This window comes from Notamacropus eugenii, chromosome 1 (assembly GCF_028372415.1).
Source record: "Notamacropus eugenii isolate mMacEug1 chromosome 1, mMacEug1.pri_v2, whole genome shotgun sequence".
NCBI lineage: Eukaryota > Metazoa > Chordata > Mammalia > Diprotodontia > Macropodidae > Notamacropus > Notamacropus eugenii.
The window spans coordinates 487,309,161-487,328,994 of record NC_092872.1 but is presented as its reverse complement, the minus strand read 5'-3'; the positions used below and the strand labels follow the sequence as shown (position 1 = coordinate 487,328,994).

The window sequence follows — 19,834 nt, the reverse complement described above, 5'->3', positions numbered from 1 at the left end:
TCAGATAGGAATTCCTATTCAGATTCAACTAGATATCTGCATGATGTACAGAGGTATTTTTAAGAGTATAAAGGGATTCTGACACCAAAAAATTGGAGGCCCTCTCTCACTACTTCCCCCTCCTCTGAAAAATTAAAATGTTCTTCTCTCCTGAATATTTTTTACTACAGAATTGTCTAAATCAGGCTTCAAGGCCACAGATTCCCTACCCTCAGCCTAAATCTTTTTTTGCCCTCATCACACTCTACATTGTATTACACATAATTGTGTGTGTGCTGCATTCCCATCTCATAGACTAGAAACCTCTTGAGAGCAGACACTGTCACATTTCGCTGCTGTATCCCTAGTACAAAGCATGAGAATTTAACAGATTTTGTTGACTGTGCATCTTCTGTGCACACTCTGCTTTTGAGAATGCTTTGGAATAGTCTCTGACAGGGCCACTCATCAAGGATTTGACTCACCCTCCCTCCCCCTAGTCACTCTGCCCCAGCCTCCCTGACGCTGTCCCCTGGACCACGACTCAGCAAAAGCCAAGGAAAAGGCACTGAGTCAGCTCAGTGGAGCAAGGAGAAGAACTCACCCACTGTTTCCTCTTTCTGTGGCTACCCTGAAACTTCAATGGGGCAGTGTGCTGGAGCCACACTCTCTGCTTCCTTGTCCCCACAATGTGCCCTAATCCCTTACCCAGACTAACTCTGGCCTGGGAAACAATGGCACCAAACCCCTAGCATTGTACTGAGGATGTTTCTGTGGTTCTGCTGGGCCAAAATGCTAAGAGGAAGAGTTCCCTTCCAGCATCAGGAAGAAGCCCCTATTTCTCCAAGCACTGAGTAGAATTCATCACGGGCCTCACTATGCAACAGCCAACCTCATGAAAGTAGCAGAATGGGGAGGGGGCAATCTCTCTTCCCCAAAAAAGGAAGAAAGCTCTATCTCCTGTCTATTTCTATTTGAGAATCGAGTAAACTGAGGCACCTCTAAAAAGGTTAAGTGATTTGCCCAAGGTCACACAAACAATAAGTCACTGAGCCCAGATGTGAACCCAAGCTCCTCTAATTCTAAATCCATTTCTCCTTCTATTATACCATGCACTGGATTCACAGAGTTTGAGGATGGTGGTCAAAGTTCAGCTAGTGGATGACTTTGAGAAAGCCATAGAACACCTAAGGGGACTTCAGTTTCCTAATCTATTAAACACGTACTGGACTAGGCAACCTCTAACCTTCCACCTCTAAATCTATGATCCTTCTTCCATTCTACAACATATATTCAATCTCGTAGATGTCAAAGGTCCCTTTTACCTTTAAATTCAATGATTCCATGATGCCCAGTCCAGAGCTCTTTCTACTCTAGAGACTTTGGCAAATAGCAAACTGCCTCAGTGTACCTCTAAGGCCACTGGGACTCAGAATGGAGAAGCCTTCCAGTTGGTTAGCAGCAGGCGAAGGACTTGTAGCTCTCCCTCTGGTGTTCCTTCCCCATCTTGCAGGAGATCTTTCAATGCTCCCCTCCTTCCCTGGGCCTGCTCCGATACCATGAGTGGAAAAGCACCCTTTTAGAGGCAGCATTTCTGCCCCCCTCTCTCCACCTCACCCCAGCTGCGAAGCCTTTGCTGAGGCAGCTGGCAAGAGAGCCATGGAGACAGTGGAGGAAGGTCTGCCTCTGCAGTCCCTAGTCACCCCACCCCTCATCCTCCTGGCCTCCTTCTGCCTCAGCAGGGTTTCCAGAGCTAACAAGGCATAGCTGGATCACAAGTGGCATCCACCAGGTGATTCAGAGCACCTTCCGCCAACAGCATTCGAGTAGCTTCAACATCTGTACTGCCACTTCTCCCACCTGACTCTCCTCCCAGAATCCAAGTGGATGGGGCCAGGTGCAAGGTCCTCACTCTTGTTCCCAAAGGAGAACTCACTGGACAGAAACTTGCGGAATGTCAAAGCTGAAAGGGACCTTGGCTTCTCTCTAATTCAACCTGATCTTTTACAGGTGAAAGCCTGGAAGCCCAGGCAGGGGAAGGTACATGCCAAAGGCTGGGGGGACAGACAGACACTTAATAGGGGCTTTACATTTCCCACCATGCTGAGCCTCATATGCAACACTCATCTCCCATCTTCTGTGCCCTTCACTTGCTAACCCCTAACCCTGTAATGCTCTCCCTCTTCATCTCTGCCTCTTGCAGTGCTCAGCTTCCTTCCAACTCAGCTAGAGATCCATCTTTTCTCCATGAAGCCTTTCCTGAACTCCCCAGCGGCTGGAGCCTCCTACTCATCCTGTCTGCTTTCTATATATATATACTGATATATATACTTATATATGTATGGCATATGTTGTCTCGAACAGAAACTCCTTGAAGGCATGGAGCATTTCACTTCTAATTTAGTATCCCTGGCATTTAACACAGTGCCTGGCACAGAGCAGATGATTAATCTACACTCAATTCACTATCAATCCATCCACCAATCAACCAACAAACACTTCAGCACAAGCTTATGTTACAGAATAGGCTAAGACTCAGAACAGGGGTGTCTTGTCCTCCCGGAGCTTACCTTCTAGGAGGGGGACATAAGCATGATAACTGTGGAGCACAATAGGATGTAAGCAGAGTCGCAAACCAGCCTTGGGAGGAACACCTCCTAGGGGTTCTTGGGAGGATCAAGTGGGGCAAAAAACTTAAAGCAATAAACACCACTACTACTACTACTACTACCACCACTACTACTTCTACTACTACTACCACCACTGCCACCACCACCACTACTACTGCTATTATTAACAAGAGTCCATGAAAGATCTCTCTTCAACCAAACACTGGCCTTAAAAATCAAGGGTTAAATACTAATTTTGCTTTCCACCCCTGATGACTTCTGTAATCTTTAGCAAAGACTTTAGAAAAGGTCCCCTTCAGTTTCCTTAAGTGCAAAACAAATGGCTTCTCTTGGCTCTCTGCTAGGGCCCCATGGGCAGCCCTCCCTTCTTAAGGCTAAGTCATCTCTTCTTCCTACCTCCCTGCCAGGGATGTCCCTAATGCTCTCAGACAGGGGACAGATGGCCAAGTCCATTAAGGCTGCATATCTTCTCAGCCTCTGTCGGGAAGATAACTTGTGCCAGACCACAAGAGAGGGATGGGTAAGGCCCCCATACCACCAGCACCGTGGCCTAAAGATGGATTTGTAGGATAGCTGGGGAGGGGAGAGTGGTGGGGATTCAATTTCCCCTTTCATATCCCTGGGCATTGATTTCAGTTCCCCGCCTGGAGTCCGTGTGACTTCCTGAAATAACCAGGGCTAGTAATTAAACCCTTGACTAATTCAAACCCCACCCCATCCCTAATTCTCCAGCTTTGCCTGTCTACCACCCTCTCTCTAACTCTCTCCTCCCAACCTTCTTTCTGCTCTTCTATAGGTGGTCAATGTCACACAATAAGGCATCACATTCATTGGGGCAACCCAGATCTCTTGTTCTGGGGACTTTTGTGTCCTCAGAGCCCATTACAGCATCGTGCACAATGGAAGTACTGAAAGAGTACTGGAGAGAGAGGTGATCATAACAGATACAATTTCCCGGGGGATCCTAACCTTTTTTGTGTCATAGACACCTTTGGCAATCTGGTGAAGCCTATGGTTCCCTTCTCAGAACAAAGTCTTTAAATGCATAAAATAAAATGCATAGGGTTATAACGAAAATCAATTATACTGAAATGCAATTATCAAAAAAATTTAAGTTTCTAGGTTAAGAAAAATATTCCACATTACCAAGCCCTGAAATGGAAAATTTCTATTTTGAAAGTTTCTGATTAAACAAAATGAATATGGCTAAGACAAAAAGAGAAGGTGTTGAGTGGGGCTGGGGGGAGAAAATGATAGAAGTCTGATAGCCCAGATATAGAAGAAATTGACCCAAATGCAGGAGACCAAGAGGTAAAGGATAGGGGTAAGGAATCAAGAGGATAGGAATAGTTTTCTAAAAAAGAATTGTAAATGACCAACCACCAAGTGAAATCATTGTAGATGGACCATTAACAATTCACTCCAAACTAGAAAGAGATAGTGGAAAGTAGCAGAAAAGGAAACAGACTGGGAGCCGGGATATGTGAGAGATCCAGTCATAGATTTGTCATGAACTTGCAAAGTGACTGAGCACACTCCCTCTCTTCTGTTCTCTTCTCTTTACTCTTCAGCTTTCCCTTCAGCAAATAATGAAGCAGCAAAACTAAATGATTGCTACGGTCCCACCCACCGCTGACATTTGATAATTCTATGAATGAGAAGAAGGCCTCACAGAAAACAGCAGAAGTCAATGAATCTCACAGGTTTGGACAACTCTAGGCTTGCGGTGGTAGTGGTTCAGCAAGACTCCCTCTCCTCACTCCACCCATCTCTACGCATATGGAGATCCCCAGGTTTCCGGGGGGGAAAATTCTACAGAAACCTTGAAACTTGGCTTGGCTCACAAAAGGCAGGAATGATGCAGGGGGAGAAGGGAAAGAGAAGATTCGATTAGTGTTTGGATTGGCCCATTTACTCACCTGCCATAGGGTGAACTGAAAATTATGGGTACGATGAGGAAGATACAGTGAGGCCAAAAAAAAAAAAAAAAAAAGGCACTTCTCTCTAATCTCAATCTCCTACTCTATCCCCTCAGTCCAGCCTGGGAGGGAGGGGTCTCCCTTATTCAGTCTGAAAACCGGCCCAGGGAGTATGACTAAGCAGAAGGAATGCTGTCTGGTTTCTGGGGCCAAAGTAAGGGATTGAGACTGCTGTATGAAGGATCTCGTTTTGTCTAAGAACCCCCAAGGCTGGACTGACCAACCTGGTCTTGCTCCCATGTCCTTCTGTGTGTCCAATTCTGCAGTTTATAAGAGCATCAGAAGGTAGTCGGGGCGATTCAGTGAGGAGAACCATCTGGAGTGGAGAACCAGTGAGGTGTCTAACCACACTGACGTCCTATGAAACTCAAGTTCTTTGAGGAGAAAGACTTTCATTCTTGTCTTTTTACCTCAAGAACTTTGTATAGTGTCTGGCACATAAATAACAAATGTTTAATGAACTAAACTGAATGTCCCTGTGCAAGGAAGATTTGTCCCTCATCCACTAACAGTCCATCAGTCTCAGGTCCCTTGACTCTAACTCCCCTGGCTAATTCATGGATCCCCACATTCATATTACAGAGCAAGCAGAGGCAGATTGTTGGAGCAAAAATGAGAATCATCACATCACATTTACATAGCGTTTTCAGCGTTTGGGAGAAAACTTTCCTCAAAGTCCACTGGTCAAGCCCAGGTTTCAAGGCTCTAAGTCCAGAGTTCTTTCCACTGCCTGCTGGACTTTAAAATGATGTCAGAGGTCATCTGATACAAGCCTACACAGTCACCCCCTCTAAAGCACCTCTGATGGGCAGTACTATGCTTGAATACACCTAGTGAGAGGGACCTCACTACCACACAAAGCATCCCACTCCATTACCAATCAATACCTATGCTTAGAAAGTTCTGATGAACTGAAGTTTGCTCTGCTGCCTAAAGAAGAATACTGGAGTAAAGGCAGAGCCTTCAAGGCAATGGGGCACTAATTCCACTTGTCCATCAGACAATACCCCAATAAGTCAAACTATTAAGGAGTGTGTCCATAGGTCAAATGTATGTAAGCTTCTACGTGTACACCTAAAGATCAGCAGACTCAGCTTCTGGAGAGCAGGAACTAAATCATTTTCCCCTTTATAACACTTGCACCTTGCCCATAAAAAAGTTCTTAATAGCATACTGAATAGAATTCCAGGCCTGGAATCAGGAAGACTTAAGTCCAACGCAGCCTCAGACTAGCTGTATGAACCTGTTTGCCTCAGTTTCCTCATCTATAAAATGAATTGGAGAAGGATATGGCAAACTACTCCAGAATCTTTGCCAAGAAAATCCCAAATAGGGTCATGAAGAGTCAGACACAACTAAAAACAAGTATACAACACACAATCTATGTATATACACATTTGTATGTATACACTCATATATGTGTATGTGTATACACAAATAAAATTGTAGTAAATTGTAAAATAGGTTGGTTCACTCAGGCAAACACTCAGCTGCCCTCCTAGGGACGCCCCCCATCCTTCGCCCCACTGAGGGCACGACTCTCACAACTATTCCGGTAATGGGGCCAAAATAAAGAAGCAATGAATCAGAAAGGAGAGAGCCAGCAGGTATCTTGACTCCAACAGATCCCAAGGAACCAATAAATAAATCCTGGTGGCAAATTTCTTAATCTGTCCTTCTGCTAAGTGGGTACCATTCAGCCTGTGGAGAACAGGTGGCAGGGCAGGACAGCCAGGCGGCCAGGAGTGGCTATTTTTAATGAGTTCATGCCCAGGATGGCTGTAGGTTTGACATAATCTCCAATCAGCACCTCTCCCTCCTTGCCACCCGCTGCTGAGGGGCAGCAGTACAGAAGGGAAGAGGGGAAAGAGGGTAGGAAAACAAGGCTGACCGCCACCTGGCTACCAGACAATGGGAGTCAGGCCCAGTCTTCGCTCACTGTGAAGCCAAGGACCCCAGCCAGGGAGGAGCCTGTTGATAAAGGGCTGGCCCTTCAAAGCCAGCCAAGCAAGGGTATCTTCTTCTGAGCTGGGGAACAGGAGGGAGGTATGGGGGAAGACGGCAAGAAGGAGATGAATCAGCGTATTGCCTAACAGCTGCTGACCTCTCCATAGGATCCCTGTTTCCCACTCCCCAAAGCTCACACTGGGCTGAAGGGGCAGGGAGCAAGGAAAGCAGATTGTGGTATATGGCTGGACTTATTCTAATTCAAATCCTACAATATATTTATGGGTGCTGCGTGGCATAGTAGAAAGAATATGGATTTTGGAGTGAAGTTCAAAGGTTCAAATCCTCACTACGCTAGAAGTATTTGTTAATCACCGGCTATGGACCAAGCATAGCATCTAGGGGCAATTAACTAAAAAAGTGGAGAAAGCATCTGGCCTGCATCAGGAAGACCTGAGTTCAAATCCAGCCTCAGACACTTAATAGTTGTATGACTTTGAACAAGTCACTTCACCCTATTTGCCTCAGTTTCCTCACCTGTAAAATGAGTTGGAGAAGGAAATGGCAAACCACTCTAGTATTATTACCAAGAAAATCCCAGATGGGGTCACAAAGAGTTGGAGACAGTTAAAACGACTGAACAATACCATCATGGACCAGACATGATGCTATCTGTGTGACCCTGAGCAAGTCGCTCAACCTCTCCTGTCCTCAATTTCATAAGTATAAAATGAGAGGCTTAGATTAGATCATCTCTAAGGAACTTAAAAAGGTTCAGGGGTTCTTAATCTAAATCTAAACTGGGGGTTCTACCCCTTTGGCAATCTGGTGAAGCCTATGGGGCCCCCTTCAGAAAGTGTTTAAATCCATAGGACTATAAAGAAAACTAATTATACCGGGCGTCACAAAAGTCCTAGTGTACTTTTAAGTTATTAAAGCTCTCACAAGGTGATAGCATGGAATGAGAATCCGCAATTCTACTTATTCTAATTCTTAATTCTAAACTATTAAAGCTCAAAGCTGCACTAAGACTTTTGGGACACACTATTGAAAGGCAGAAATCAAAATATTTATAAAACATACCTATATGTATGTTTCACAGAGCCCAAGTTAAGAACCCTTGTTCAAAATGCTATGATCCTAATTTTCTAGGTGTGGATAGCAAAGTCTTGGAAGAGAGGAATCTGAATCTTGTCCTGGGAAAGTCTATGAATGACCTATGTATGGGATTCCCTGGAGAAGAGCTTCCCATTTGGACATGCAAGCTACTTGATGGGATCACGGAACCTTAGAGGTAGGAAAGACCTTAGAAATCTTCCAGTTCCATCCCCTCATGTTAGAGGGAGATTGATGAGGTATAGAGAAAGGAGGTGACCCTCCTAATGCCACCCTGAAAAACAGCAGAGAAGATGGAACTAGAACTGAGGGTTCATTCCATGGTACATATTTTAGATTTTGGAATCTGCTCCCACTTTCAGCCTTAGGTGCAGTTTCAACACAGTACTGCCAATAGAAAAGAGAAGGACTTCCAACTCCCTTCAGGAGCCCCTGGTTTTAATCTGGGTATTACCTGACTTTTCCTAAGGGTTCCAGGTCACCCTCTGTCTAAGCGTACAGATCTCCTCCTCTTAGGGGTGTACCCGTCTCCTATTAGTGCTGATGGCAGCACTGGGGAATGGGGCAGGTGGTGGGAGAGGTCCTAAGATGACAGAAAGCTAAGCCCTCTGCCCATTAAGAAACACTCTGCCAGATGTTTGCCAAATCCTGATTAGTGTATTGGCCCTGAAGTGAGCTACAAATCATCAGTATTCCTTAGTAATTGCTGAGCAAAGAAATGAACCTAGGCACCCACCCCCTCCCCCTCCACCCTGGAGCTATACTCTCCCCCATTCATTTCTTCTGCTCCTGAGACTTCTGTGCTCACAGCAACAGTCAGAGAATGAGTGGGCAATGAAAGTCACCGTGCAGTAGAAAGAGGGTCAAAATAGTGTGAGCTCTGGCTCTCATACCTACTGCCTTGTGTGACCTTGGCAAGTCATATACTATCTCAGGACCTCAGTTTCCTGATTTGTAAAATGAAAGGGCTGGGCTTGTTAGTCTTTAAGGTTCCTTCCCCATTCCATGAGACAGTGAGCTCCTTGAGAGCAGGGTCTAGGTTCACAGAATCCCCTTGGGACAAACCCTGGCCCAATATCCCATGCAGACAATAGCCTTGAATTTAATATCATCTAATGGAGACAATGGTCAATGCAATGCATGGTCAATGCAACAGAGGTATGGAGGAGGGCTAGGCACTATGGTTGGACCATGGAACTCATGAGATTGAACTTATAGATTCCCCCAAATGGGCCAATTAGCTTGCCTCCCCGTGTCTCAGACACAGATTAAGTCCTAACCTTGGCCATGGACTGACCCCTCATCTTGACAACAGAATGATCCCTAAACCTGGCCATATACTGATCTCCAACCTCAACCACAAAAATTGTACCCAAAATATAACCCGAGTCATAGACTAGCCCCCTGACGCATAGAGGCATCAGTATATCTTGACCCAAAAAACAAAAAACGGATGAGGTAAGAAGAACTAAAGTTGGTTCAATGAGCCACTGCTGGAAAGGCAGCCCAGTGGTAGACTGACATCATCTTTGAACATAGAAGAGACCGTGCTATCTTTCCATAGCATCACTATTTTCAACTAGATTCATCATTTATACAGTTTCAATGTCCATAAACCCAATCAACAGGAATTACCTTCTTTTAGCTACTCACCTGAGGGCTGCCCGTCCCAAACCCAAGGGTGGGAGTTGTGGGGACAGACATTGAGTGAGGCCCCATAGGGGAGCTGATGACGGAGAAGGGGGGGCCCATGCCATTGATGGGAGAGCTGAGGGTGCTGATGGGTGAGTGCAGCTGGCTAGATGAGCCAAGTGATGAACCGAGGCCTGGGCCAATGGACGGGTGCAAGGAGGGCGCAGCCATGGACCCTCTGCCAGTGGGGGAATTCAGGGATGTGGAATTGACCTGGGTGGAAAAATCTGCAAGACAAAAACAAAGGAAAAGCAGTGGTTAAAAAAACAACAACAACATTCATTTGTAAGGCTTCCTCTGAAGTTTTCTAACAGAAAAGGACCCTCCACCTCCTCTGGCTCTCCTATACTCGCACAAATGATCCCCAAGGTTGGTACTACTGGAGCTGCCTGTAGTTAAAGTCCCAACAGGACTGGACGGTTCACAGCACTGTATACTCCTGCCTCAACTATACCCTAATCCGGCACACCCTGATCTCTGGACCAAAATAATCATATCCCTGGAGTACTCTGCTGTCTTTCTTTTCCATAGAGTTCCACACTTTTTTGAGTTTTCAGCCAAACACCTTAGAAAAATAATATTTACCTCTGTTATCTGTCATCTGATGTGTTCCTAAGAAGCTGGCCTGGGTTCCTTGCTCAGACAGGTCAAAGTTATAATCTGGAAAAATCCAGTCTCTCCTAACTCTAGGATGTCAAAGGGCTTAAGAAGAAATCAGTTCATCTTCACCACAGAGTCCCTCCCTCAGAGTCAAGGGAGCTAATATTCCTTTTTTCCTCCACTTCCCAAGGAGGAAAATTTAAGGGTCAAGGAAGTTTCGAAGTCTCATTCCAGGTCACACAGAAATGCAAGTGGGAGCTAAGAACAGGCAGTTCTGTTCTGTTAGGGTCTAAGCAAAGGCTGCTTCATGGATTTTTTTTTCAGGCAGGGGAGCAGAGAAGGAAACCCAATGTTCATGATGTATGCGTGCATTTTAAAATCATGGCATGCCACCACGAGAAAACCAACTGTGCTAGGGGGGAGTACATATTAAACGCAATATACAGTCCATGAGACAATTTGCGGCCAGTGAGGAGAGTGGGCGTTTCTAGATGTTGGATTGAAGTGGGACGTATTTGATGTACAAGCGAGTCTGCATTCTGAGAGGAGAGAGTCCTGTTTTCAGATGTGGTATGCAGGGGCAAGTAACATGCGTGTGGGAATCATGCTAAAGTGGCAAGAGCGGACTGCTGTGTTTGTGCACGAGCAGAGTGGATGAAGGGCACTGCAGAGCAAGGAGGCTCAGGTGTGGGACTTGTTCAGTGTCTTTCATCTTGAGGATTTCAAAGCATTCAGCAAACATTAATTATGTTGCCCCACCCTGTGATTTGAACAGAAAGTAACTTCCTAGGAGGCAGGCATAGTAGAGAGTAAACAAATTGCCCACATTCCAATTAGAAGTCTATCACTGAATGTGAGAAACATGATGGCAGACCAGACATTTTCTGTGATCCCCACAACTTTTCACATTCCTTTGGGAAGAGTACCTGCAGGTAGGGTATGATACCCTATGTGGGCAGAGGGAAGGGAAAGAAGAAAGAACGATAGAGAGAGAAAGAGAGAGAGAGACAGAAAGAGAATGAGAGAGACAGAGAGACTGAGAAAAAGAGAGGGAGGGAAGGAGCGAGGGAGGGAGGGAGACAGACAGAGAGAGAGAGAGAGAGAGAGAGAGAGAGAGAGAGAGAGAAGAAGGGGAGGGAGAGAGAGAGAGCTGTGTTGCTAGTGTCCAATTCCAGTTGAGTTCCCAGCGGGACAGCTTCTAGTCCTACTCACAGAGGTTGTTACTTGTCCTTCATTCTGAAAAAGGACCATGACATCAGGGAGGTGATACCATGATTTGCAATGAATTGGATCTAAGTGAGGTAGGGCTGTGCAGTCACCGGCCCCACTTTCTCCTCCAGAGCCATCTGAGTCCAGTGGCCAGGTATAGATCAGGACAACTCAAGATGGCCCAGGATGTAGTGGGAGACTCTAGTGGAGCAAAGGCTTCCTGCAGACAAATGATGGGTACCTGAGTTGCATCTTAAAGCAAAAGAGGAACTCTGAGGCAGAAGAGTTAAAGAAGTATTTGCAGGTATTAAGGACAGCCCAGGACAAAGGAACTGAGAAAGATATCTTGGGGTGTACAGGCTAGATTTTTTTTCCTAAGGACTTGGCATTAGGCCCAAATGACTCTGGCTCTCACTTATTGTCCAACAACAGGTCCCAATCCAAGCCCCATTTGGTCATTGTTCTGGCCCTGATTAGCCCAGAGTGAATGTAACTAGCAATTGGTTCTGCTTTGGCCAGAAATCCTGAGCGTCTTTCCCAACCAGACTGGGGTTTTTGTTGTTGTTTTTCACTATGTAATAGAGGCCATTCTCTGCCTCATTTCTTACTTAGCCTTAATCACTGAATCAGTGTAGCTTCAGTCCAACTGAGACCTGGGAAAGACCTTAGCTTAAAAAGGCCTAGGTCTCCCACTGCATCAGGGCCATCCCCAGTTGTTCTGATATTGATCTGGGCCCAGGTAGCTCTGGAGGAGAGAGTAAGGCTGGTGACTCTGCACAACCTTCCCTCACTTAAATCCTATTCACTTGCATGTCATGGCATCACCTTCCTGATGAAGATCATGGTCCTCTTCAAGAATGAAGGCCAAACAACTACAACGACAACTTCTCAAACTTCTCCAAAACAAAAATTATGCACCAAAGATTGAGCAACTTCAGCTGCCTCTGTGTCTGAAACACACAGAAACCAAAATCCCCCAAACCCATGAATTGATGCTTACTAACTTGGAGTTCATTCAGCACCCCTCACCCATCTCCCATACCATTAGCCGTGAGGCTGCATTAGCAGACTCAAGCACGGAACACAGGTTCACAACAAAACCCATCCTCAAACCTAAGACCCTCTCCCTCCTTCCAGTGCCATGGAGACCCTGCTCCAGCCTGTGGAAATTAGGCCAACCCTCTGACATCACCAGGACAAAACTCTGATCTGATTATGCCAGGGCAAACAACCCCGTGGCATCAGATGGTAGCTCTCTGAACAACCTGTGCCAGGCCAGAGGCTAGAGGAGACAGGACACCAGGGTGTGTGTCTATGGTGCGGGAGGGATGGGGGGCCCTGTGCAGCATGGAGGGAAAGCATAGCATTCAACTGCAGCCAGTTTTGACCCTACAAAAGTCAGTTGGGACAGAAACCTGGGCTAGTGAACCATCTCAGTGTGGACCAAGACAGACAGTAAGAGATCCAGCACCCAAGGAAAGGAACAGTAGGAAAGTAAATAGGGGAAAATGAGAGAGGGAAAATGACTGAAATTACCTAAGATCCCAGAAAGAAGAAAACTCAAAGACTTTGAACATAAGCCGATAAATCAATAAGGAAAACATCAACAACAGAAGGAAATATGTCCTCCAGATCCAAGATAAAAGCAGGAAAGAAAAATGAATTAATATATGGAAAGGGGTAAAAGAGAGAAGGATATCAAGGGGAAGGGGAAGAGAGCCAGTGGGAACAAGTCCACCTTAAAAAAGACTAAAGGTAAAGTAACTGAAGAAATATAGCACTGTTGACAGAAGAAGAGGAGAAAAATCACATCTTAAAAAAAATCCCAATATTAGAGACAGATGGAGGAAAATATAAACCTAACTCATAATTTTAAGAGTGAATGGATTAAAAAAAAATCCAATAAAACAAAAAAGAATGACAGATTGGATAACAAAACTCTACAATCTGTTGCTTACAAGAAACACATTTTAACAATAAAAACAACACAAAATAAACCTGAGGAAGCGGAGGAAGGGGTGTTACTACACGTCAAGTAAATTCAAAAAATTAGGAGTTGCTGTAATGTTATCTGACAAAGCAAAAACAAAAATTCAAAACAATAAAAATAAAAACAGATAAATAAAACAGACAACAAATCAATATAAGCACTAAACTGATAATCAACCAATCAATATGAGTAATAAGCCTATAACCTCTAAATATCTTAGTATGCAAATTGATAAAGGAAACATCTGAGCCACCAAAACAAAATAGATAGTAACAAAATGGCGACTGCAGACTTCAATACCCTTTTCTAAGTTTTAGACAAATCTAACAGAAAGATGTACAAAAGAGAAAATATAGAACTGAACAAATTCCCACAAAAACTAAAGCTGAGACTATGAAAATCTTTGTATGAGACAAAGCCACTTAGTGCCGAAACAAGGGGAAGATAAAACACAGAAAACCACAGGCCAATATCATTCATGAACACTGACTCAAAATTTGTAAACAAAACAGACTACAGAGCTTTATACAATAAATCATTCATTATGACCAAGTGGGATTTATACCAAAAGTTAAAGGATGCTTCAGCACTAGGAAAACAATCAAAATAATCAATCCTTAAAAAAATCAAAACATCCAAGACCCCATGACCATCTCAATAGATGCAGAAAAAGCCTTTGACAAAATACAACACTCTTTTATGCTAAAAACTATACAAAGTACAGGCACAGAAAGACCTTTGTTCTTATATCAAAAAAGGCTTCTATCTAAAACCAAAAGCAAGCATCTTATACAATGAGGATACACTAGAAACTTTTTCAAAAAGGTATGAGAATGAAGCAAGGATGCCCACTCTATCATAATTTCATAGAGTTCTCAAAACACTAGCAACAGCAGTAAGTCAAGAGAATGAAATCAAAAGGCACAAAGACAGATAAAGAGGAAATAAAACCGCTAATAAATAATAAAAATAAATAAATTAAAACTGCTGATGATATGACGGTTTACTTGGAAAATCTTAAACAATCAGCAAAAATACCGAGACAACTAGTTGATTGAGCGAAGTTGTAGGATACAAAATAAATCCGCAAAAATCAATAGCATTTCAATATAATAATGACAAAACACAAGAAGCAATAATAGGAAGGGAAATCCCACTCCAAATAACTACACAAGGCATAACATACCTGCAAAGTGACCTACCAAAGTATACAAAAGACTTAAATAGACTAGAAATAGAGAACAACTTAAATAGCTGGAGGAATACTGAGTGTCCCTGGGCAGACCAGGTCAGTATAATAAATATAATGCCATCAAAATTCATTTATTTTTAATGCTATACAACCAAATTACCAAGGGGATATTTATAGAATTTGATAAAATAATAGCAAAATTCATTTGGAAAAACAAAATATCTAGAATATCCAGGAAAATGATGAAAAGAAATATGGATGAAGAGGAAACAATACCATCCAGAACTCAAACTATATTATATGTCAGCAATAATAAAAACTATCTAGTGTTGGTTTAAAAGTAGAGAGGATAGATCAATGGAACACACTAGAAAGAGGAGAATCTGAAATGGCAGAATTCAATAGTCCATTGTTTGATAACGTAGAAAACAAATTATCCAAGGAAAAAAACTCCTTATTTAGTTAAAAAAAAAAAAAAACTTCTTGGAAAACTGGAAAAGATACTGGAAGAAATTAGGCCTATATCAATACCTTACACCATATTCTAAACTACATTCTAAATGGATACATGGCCTTAATATTAAAGATCATACTACTAAAAAATTAAAAGACAAAAAAAACCCACATATACCTCTCACAGCTACAGGTAGGAGATATATTCTTAGAAAACATGAGATTGAGGCAATTTTAAAAGATAAAATAGAGAACTGTAATTACTTGATACTGAAAAGCTTCTGCACAGAGAAAATTAATGCACCTAGAATGGAAAGTGAAGCAGTCACATGGGGGAAAAAATGTATCAAATTTCTCTGAAAAGGGTCTGGTATACATATACACATATGTGTGTGTGTATATATATATATATATATATATATATATATATATGTATATATATATATATATATATATATATATACACAATGTTTATATATTATAGATAAAATACATATACATATATACACACATTCCCCCATAGATAAGTGATCAAAAGATAAGAACAGTTATCAAAAAAATTGCAAAGTATTCACAACCACATGAAAGAATAGTCCAAATCATAATGGTAAGAGAAATGCAAATCAAAACAATCCCGTTTCACCTCATGCCTTGCAAATCAACAAAGATGACAAAATAGGGCACTGGTCAGTGTTGGAGGGGTTGTGGAATAAGAGGCACATTACTCACTGGTGGTAGAGCTGTGAAATGGTTCAATCGTTTTAGAAAGCAATTTAGAATTATGCAAATAAAATGACTAAAATATCCATACCCTTTAACCTAAAGACACCATTACTAGGCTTAAAGGAAGCAATCACTAAGAAGAAAGTGCCATATACACCATAATATTTATAGGAACATTTTTTGCTTTAGCAAGAATTGGAAACAAAGTAGATGCATCAATTGGAGAATGTCTAAACAAACTAGGATACATGAATGGAATATTACTGAGAAAAGATGTGTGTGATGAATATAGAGAATCACACAAAGAGCTAAATGAACTGATACAGAAGTAAGGAAAGCCAAGAAAACAATATACACAACAGCGTAAGTGAAAAAACAACCACATGCCAAACAAAAAAGTAAATGAAACAAAATTTAAAATAATAAATTAATTTAAAATTAAATTAATTTAAAATAATATTTAAAATGGAATAGGTCTCTGGGAGAGGGAAGGGGGGATACTGGAGATAACTATCATGATATAAAAGACAAATATCAATCAAAAACAATTTTTAAAAGGAAATCTATCATGAAAATTAACTTATAAAAAGTCAGGTCCCTAAAACTGTTAGTTGCCTACATGAAGACAGGGGATTCACATCATACAGCTCTTACTATCGAGACCTTGATGGCTAGATTTATGCATCATTCAGTCCTCTTCTTCTCCCCTGATTCCTCAAGTATCATGTCTTCTGGTCATTTTCTCATTAACTCCAGTCTCTCACTTCCAAGGAAGTAGGGCTGGGCAGGACAGGGGTGGGCAGGGAAAGAAGCAAATAAAAGGGTTGGATGCTTTATTGTGCAATATGACAATTTCTGGGTGGCTCAAAATTGACACCAATCTTGGCTAAAACAAGGTCATCTGATTATCAGCAGTATTCTGATACATCCCCTCACTCCTAGTTTCTCTCCCAAACCATCACTGTAAACTAGCGAGAGTAGTTGCTATGACCAAAAGGCACAGACAAGTAGACCACATTCTAAATAAATTCCAATCAAACTTTGAATTTCCGTTAAGTAGTTGAGAAAAAAAAAAAGAAACCAGCCCATTTCATGAAAATTCAGTTTCACGAAAAACCTTGAATTTATGTGACTTTATGATTCATGTGATAGATGGGGGTACCTGATGAGAAAGCACAAAATTCTAATCCAGTTCTATTAGCCATTATTAACCGCATGAAAAAGGTAGTCAACCAAGTTCTAGAAGCCGGGATTGTGAAGACAGGAAATCTCCAAGAAAGGAGGAAATCCTTACACTAAGGATGCAGGGATGGAATTACAAAAGGCTAAAAGAAGAAGAAGAAATAGACATGTGTTATAAAGTACCATAACCACCAACAGTACACAGCTGGTACGGTACAATGCTCAATATGTCATATGTATGGCTACCATCTTGCTACCACCTTAACCCTTTCCTCACCAATTTTTCCAGTGTACTTAGGGGATTTTCTCCATACAGTTATACATCTAATTTTAAAATTCAAAGCAATGGGAAATCACAGATTCTTTCTGTAAATTAGCTTTATATACATTGTTATCAGAAGACACAAATGGGGTAAAAGGAAGGGAGCACTTTACATGTGTGTATGAATAGGTATAAATATGTATGTGTTATGGTATATGTATGTATATGGCATAGATATGAATATGTATGTATATGCATGTATATGTGTATATGTATGTGTTCCCTAGGCAGGAAAAGAAGTGTATGTGCATATGTATGCATTCACATACAAGCTATACTGAAGAAGACTTGAGGGCATGGTTAAGTATCTGCACTCTTAAGGATGGGCAGCTAGGTGGTGCAGTGCATAGAGTGCTAGGCCTGAAGTCAGGAAGACTCATCTTCCTGAGTTCAAATCTGGCCTCAGATACTTACTAGCTGTGTGACCCTGGGCAAGTCACTTAAATGTATTTGCCTCAGTTTCCTCATCTGTAAAATGAGCTGGAGAAGAAAATGACAAACCACTCCAGTATCTTTGCCAAGAAAACCCCAAATGGAGTCACAAAGGGTCAACAACAATTCTGGGTACCCACCCAGTGAAATTTCTATTCCTAGTTAAGATCAATCAATTTGAGGTTGGGAACATAAATATGACAGAACCCTATTTTTTTTTCCCATTCCCTGAGTACGTCATTCAACCTGAGTCTCAATTCCTCTTCTGTAAAATGAGTCTAGTAGACAATCGCTACGATCCTTCCAGTTCTACCACTCTGTGATTCTACAGCTGCTCAGCCATGGGTCAATATCCAGGCTATTCACACAAAAGGGTCAGTGAAAAGAGGAGGATGTCCTGAGTTTAGTGAATGGGTTCATTCCCCTGTCACCACCTGAATTCTTGGTCTCTTCCATTGTACCACTGGGAACGGAACTGGGATTATACTCACACCTCTGGGAGTTGGCTGAGAACAGCTCTCCAAAAGGAAGATATCCCTCCTCTTTTCCCCTCCCCATTCTCCACCTCCTCTTCCTCTTCCCTTAGGGAACTTAGTGGAGCCAGGGGAATGGAGGGCGGGGGAGATTCAGGGAGAGATATATAAATAGGTTCTGAAACAGTGAGGAGAGGATGGGGAATCATTCCTGGCATTGCTTTCAGATCCTGTCCCCATTACCTTCAAGGCAACTTCTAAGGGCCCTTTTAAAAGCAGTAATAACAGCTGCTGCAACATACACTCAAGAGGGCTTTCAGCTGCATGCTCCAGGTCAGCCTGGCCAAGAATCTTGAGAGGGTGTTATTTTCTGTAGGGGTTGAGGGAGGAAGAAATGCATAGAGGAAGAAGGCTTTTTAAGTAATAAAATGCCAACTAGTAAATTTGTACCTCAGCAGGGGGAAAAATTGAATCACTCCCTTCGGCACTTTATTTTCAGGATTGAAGAGGTCCTGATTGGGCACACAAAAAAAAACAGAACTCAGGCACCCTTTTGGTTTGGTCTGTTTGGTTCCTGGCCATCCCCCTCCCCAATCAGCAGGAAGGAGAGGAGAAGGCGGGGGCAAGTGCCCAGCACATCAGCCAGTCCGGAAGGAAGAAGCTAGCCCCGCTCCACAGGACCCTAGCATCCCAAGTTGGGGGAGGTGGACCATGGTTTGAGATGGAGCCCACTTCCTAATGCCAGTCTCCCTCATCCCCAACCAACGCCTCTCTTGGCTACACCCAGGCTGTTTCTGAGAAATGTGACTTGACAGAAAGCTTAGAAAAATGAACAGACCAGCAACAGAAAAACAACTTGGGGGAGGAAGGAGCTAGAGGAAGACTTAGAAGGGAGAGATGGTGGGGGGAGGCAGGAGGACAGGGAAAATAGGAGAGGAGAAAAAAAGAAAGAGGAAGACAGAACTGTCACAAGATCACAGAATTTTCTTGGTACAGTGGAGAGAGAACTGGGTCTCAAGTCACAGGACCTTGCTTCGAATTCTGTTTTGATGCTCACTACCCTGAGAAAAATCACTTAAATTCCCTGGGCCTCAGTTTCCTCTTTTGTAAAATGAGGAGACTGGATGACATAATCTCTGAGATCCCTTTTAGTTCTAGAGCCAGGATTCCAGATCATGCACCTTAGACATCTTCTAGTAGTCTCCTTATTGTACAGATGAAAATCTTAGGCCCACAGGTAGTGATTTGTCCAGTTTAATAGCAGAACCTGAACTAGACCCTGGTCCAGCATTCTTTCTACTACCACATGCAATCCTAAACACAGTCAGGTCAGTCACAACTTTACTTCCAAAGGACCCCTAAAGAGGCACATCTATAAGAAAAGCCCACGTCCCCCTCCTTCTCCAGAATGAGCAGATGCAGCCAATGAATGATCAAAGAAAATCCTTCCGAGGAACTGCCAAGCCAGAGGGCAGGGTGGGCAAGGGTCCTGTGTGCCCTTCCCACCCACTCCCACTCCCAGGAAGCTGTGACTCTGGAGGAGAGGAGTCAGGACAGCCCTATCTCTGGGCAGGAAGAAAGAGGAGGGAAAGAGAACAAGCCGCACCTCCTCAACTGTGGGGCTCAGAGAACCCCAAACACTCCTCAAAGAAGATCACCGTGGCTACCCTTACAAGATTCTGCCCAGGCTCTAGTACCTCCAGCTCAGGCCCTGGCATCCCCATCCCCCAGCACTCCCCCCTTCCCACACCCTTGGCCCCACCGCCCACTAGGCTCATCCTGTTTACACACAACTTCCATAACAGACACGTTCTGTAGCGCTGCAAGGCGACAGTCTGGCAGCATATTCTAGAGCAAGTCTGGAGAGAGGTACTTTCTGGCCAGGAAAGGAACTGGGGTGGGGAAGAGGAAGGAA

At 43.1% G+C, this 19,834-nt stretch overlaps 1 protein-coding gene across 4 annotated transcripts in view; it reads right to left on the bottom strand.

Moving 5' to 3' along the window:
• Positions 1 to 19,834, bottom strand: part of RXRA (retinoid X receptor alpha) — a 434,404-nt gene that overhangs the window by 76,567 nt on the left and 338,003 nt on the right. For all 4 annotated transcript variants that reach the window (XM_072632904.1, XM_072632906.1, XM_072632907.1 and 1 more), the window contains exon 2: positions 9,305 to 9,570. In XM_072632904.1, the coding sequence (XP_072489005.1) occupies positions 9,305 to 9,570 (266 nt within the window). The remainder of the gene's footprint in view (positions 1 to 9,304; positions 9,571 to 19,834) is intronic.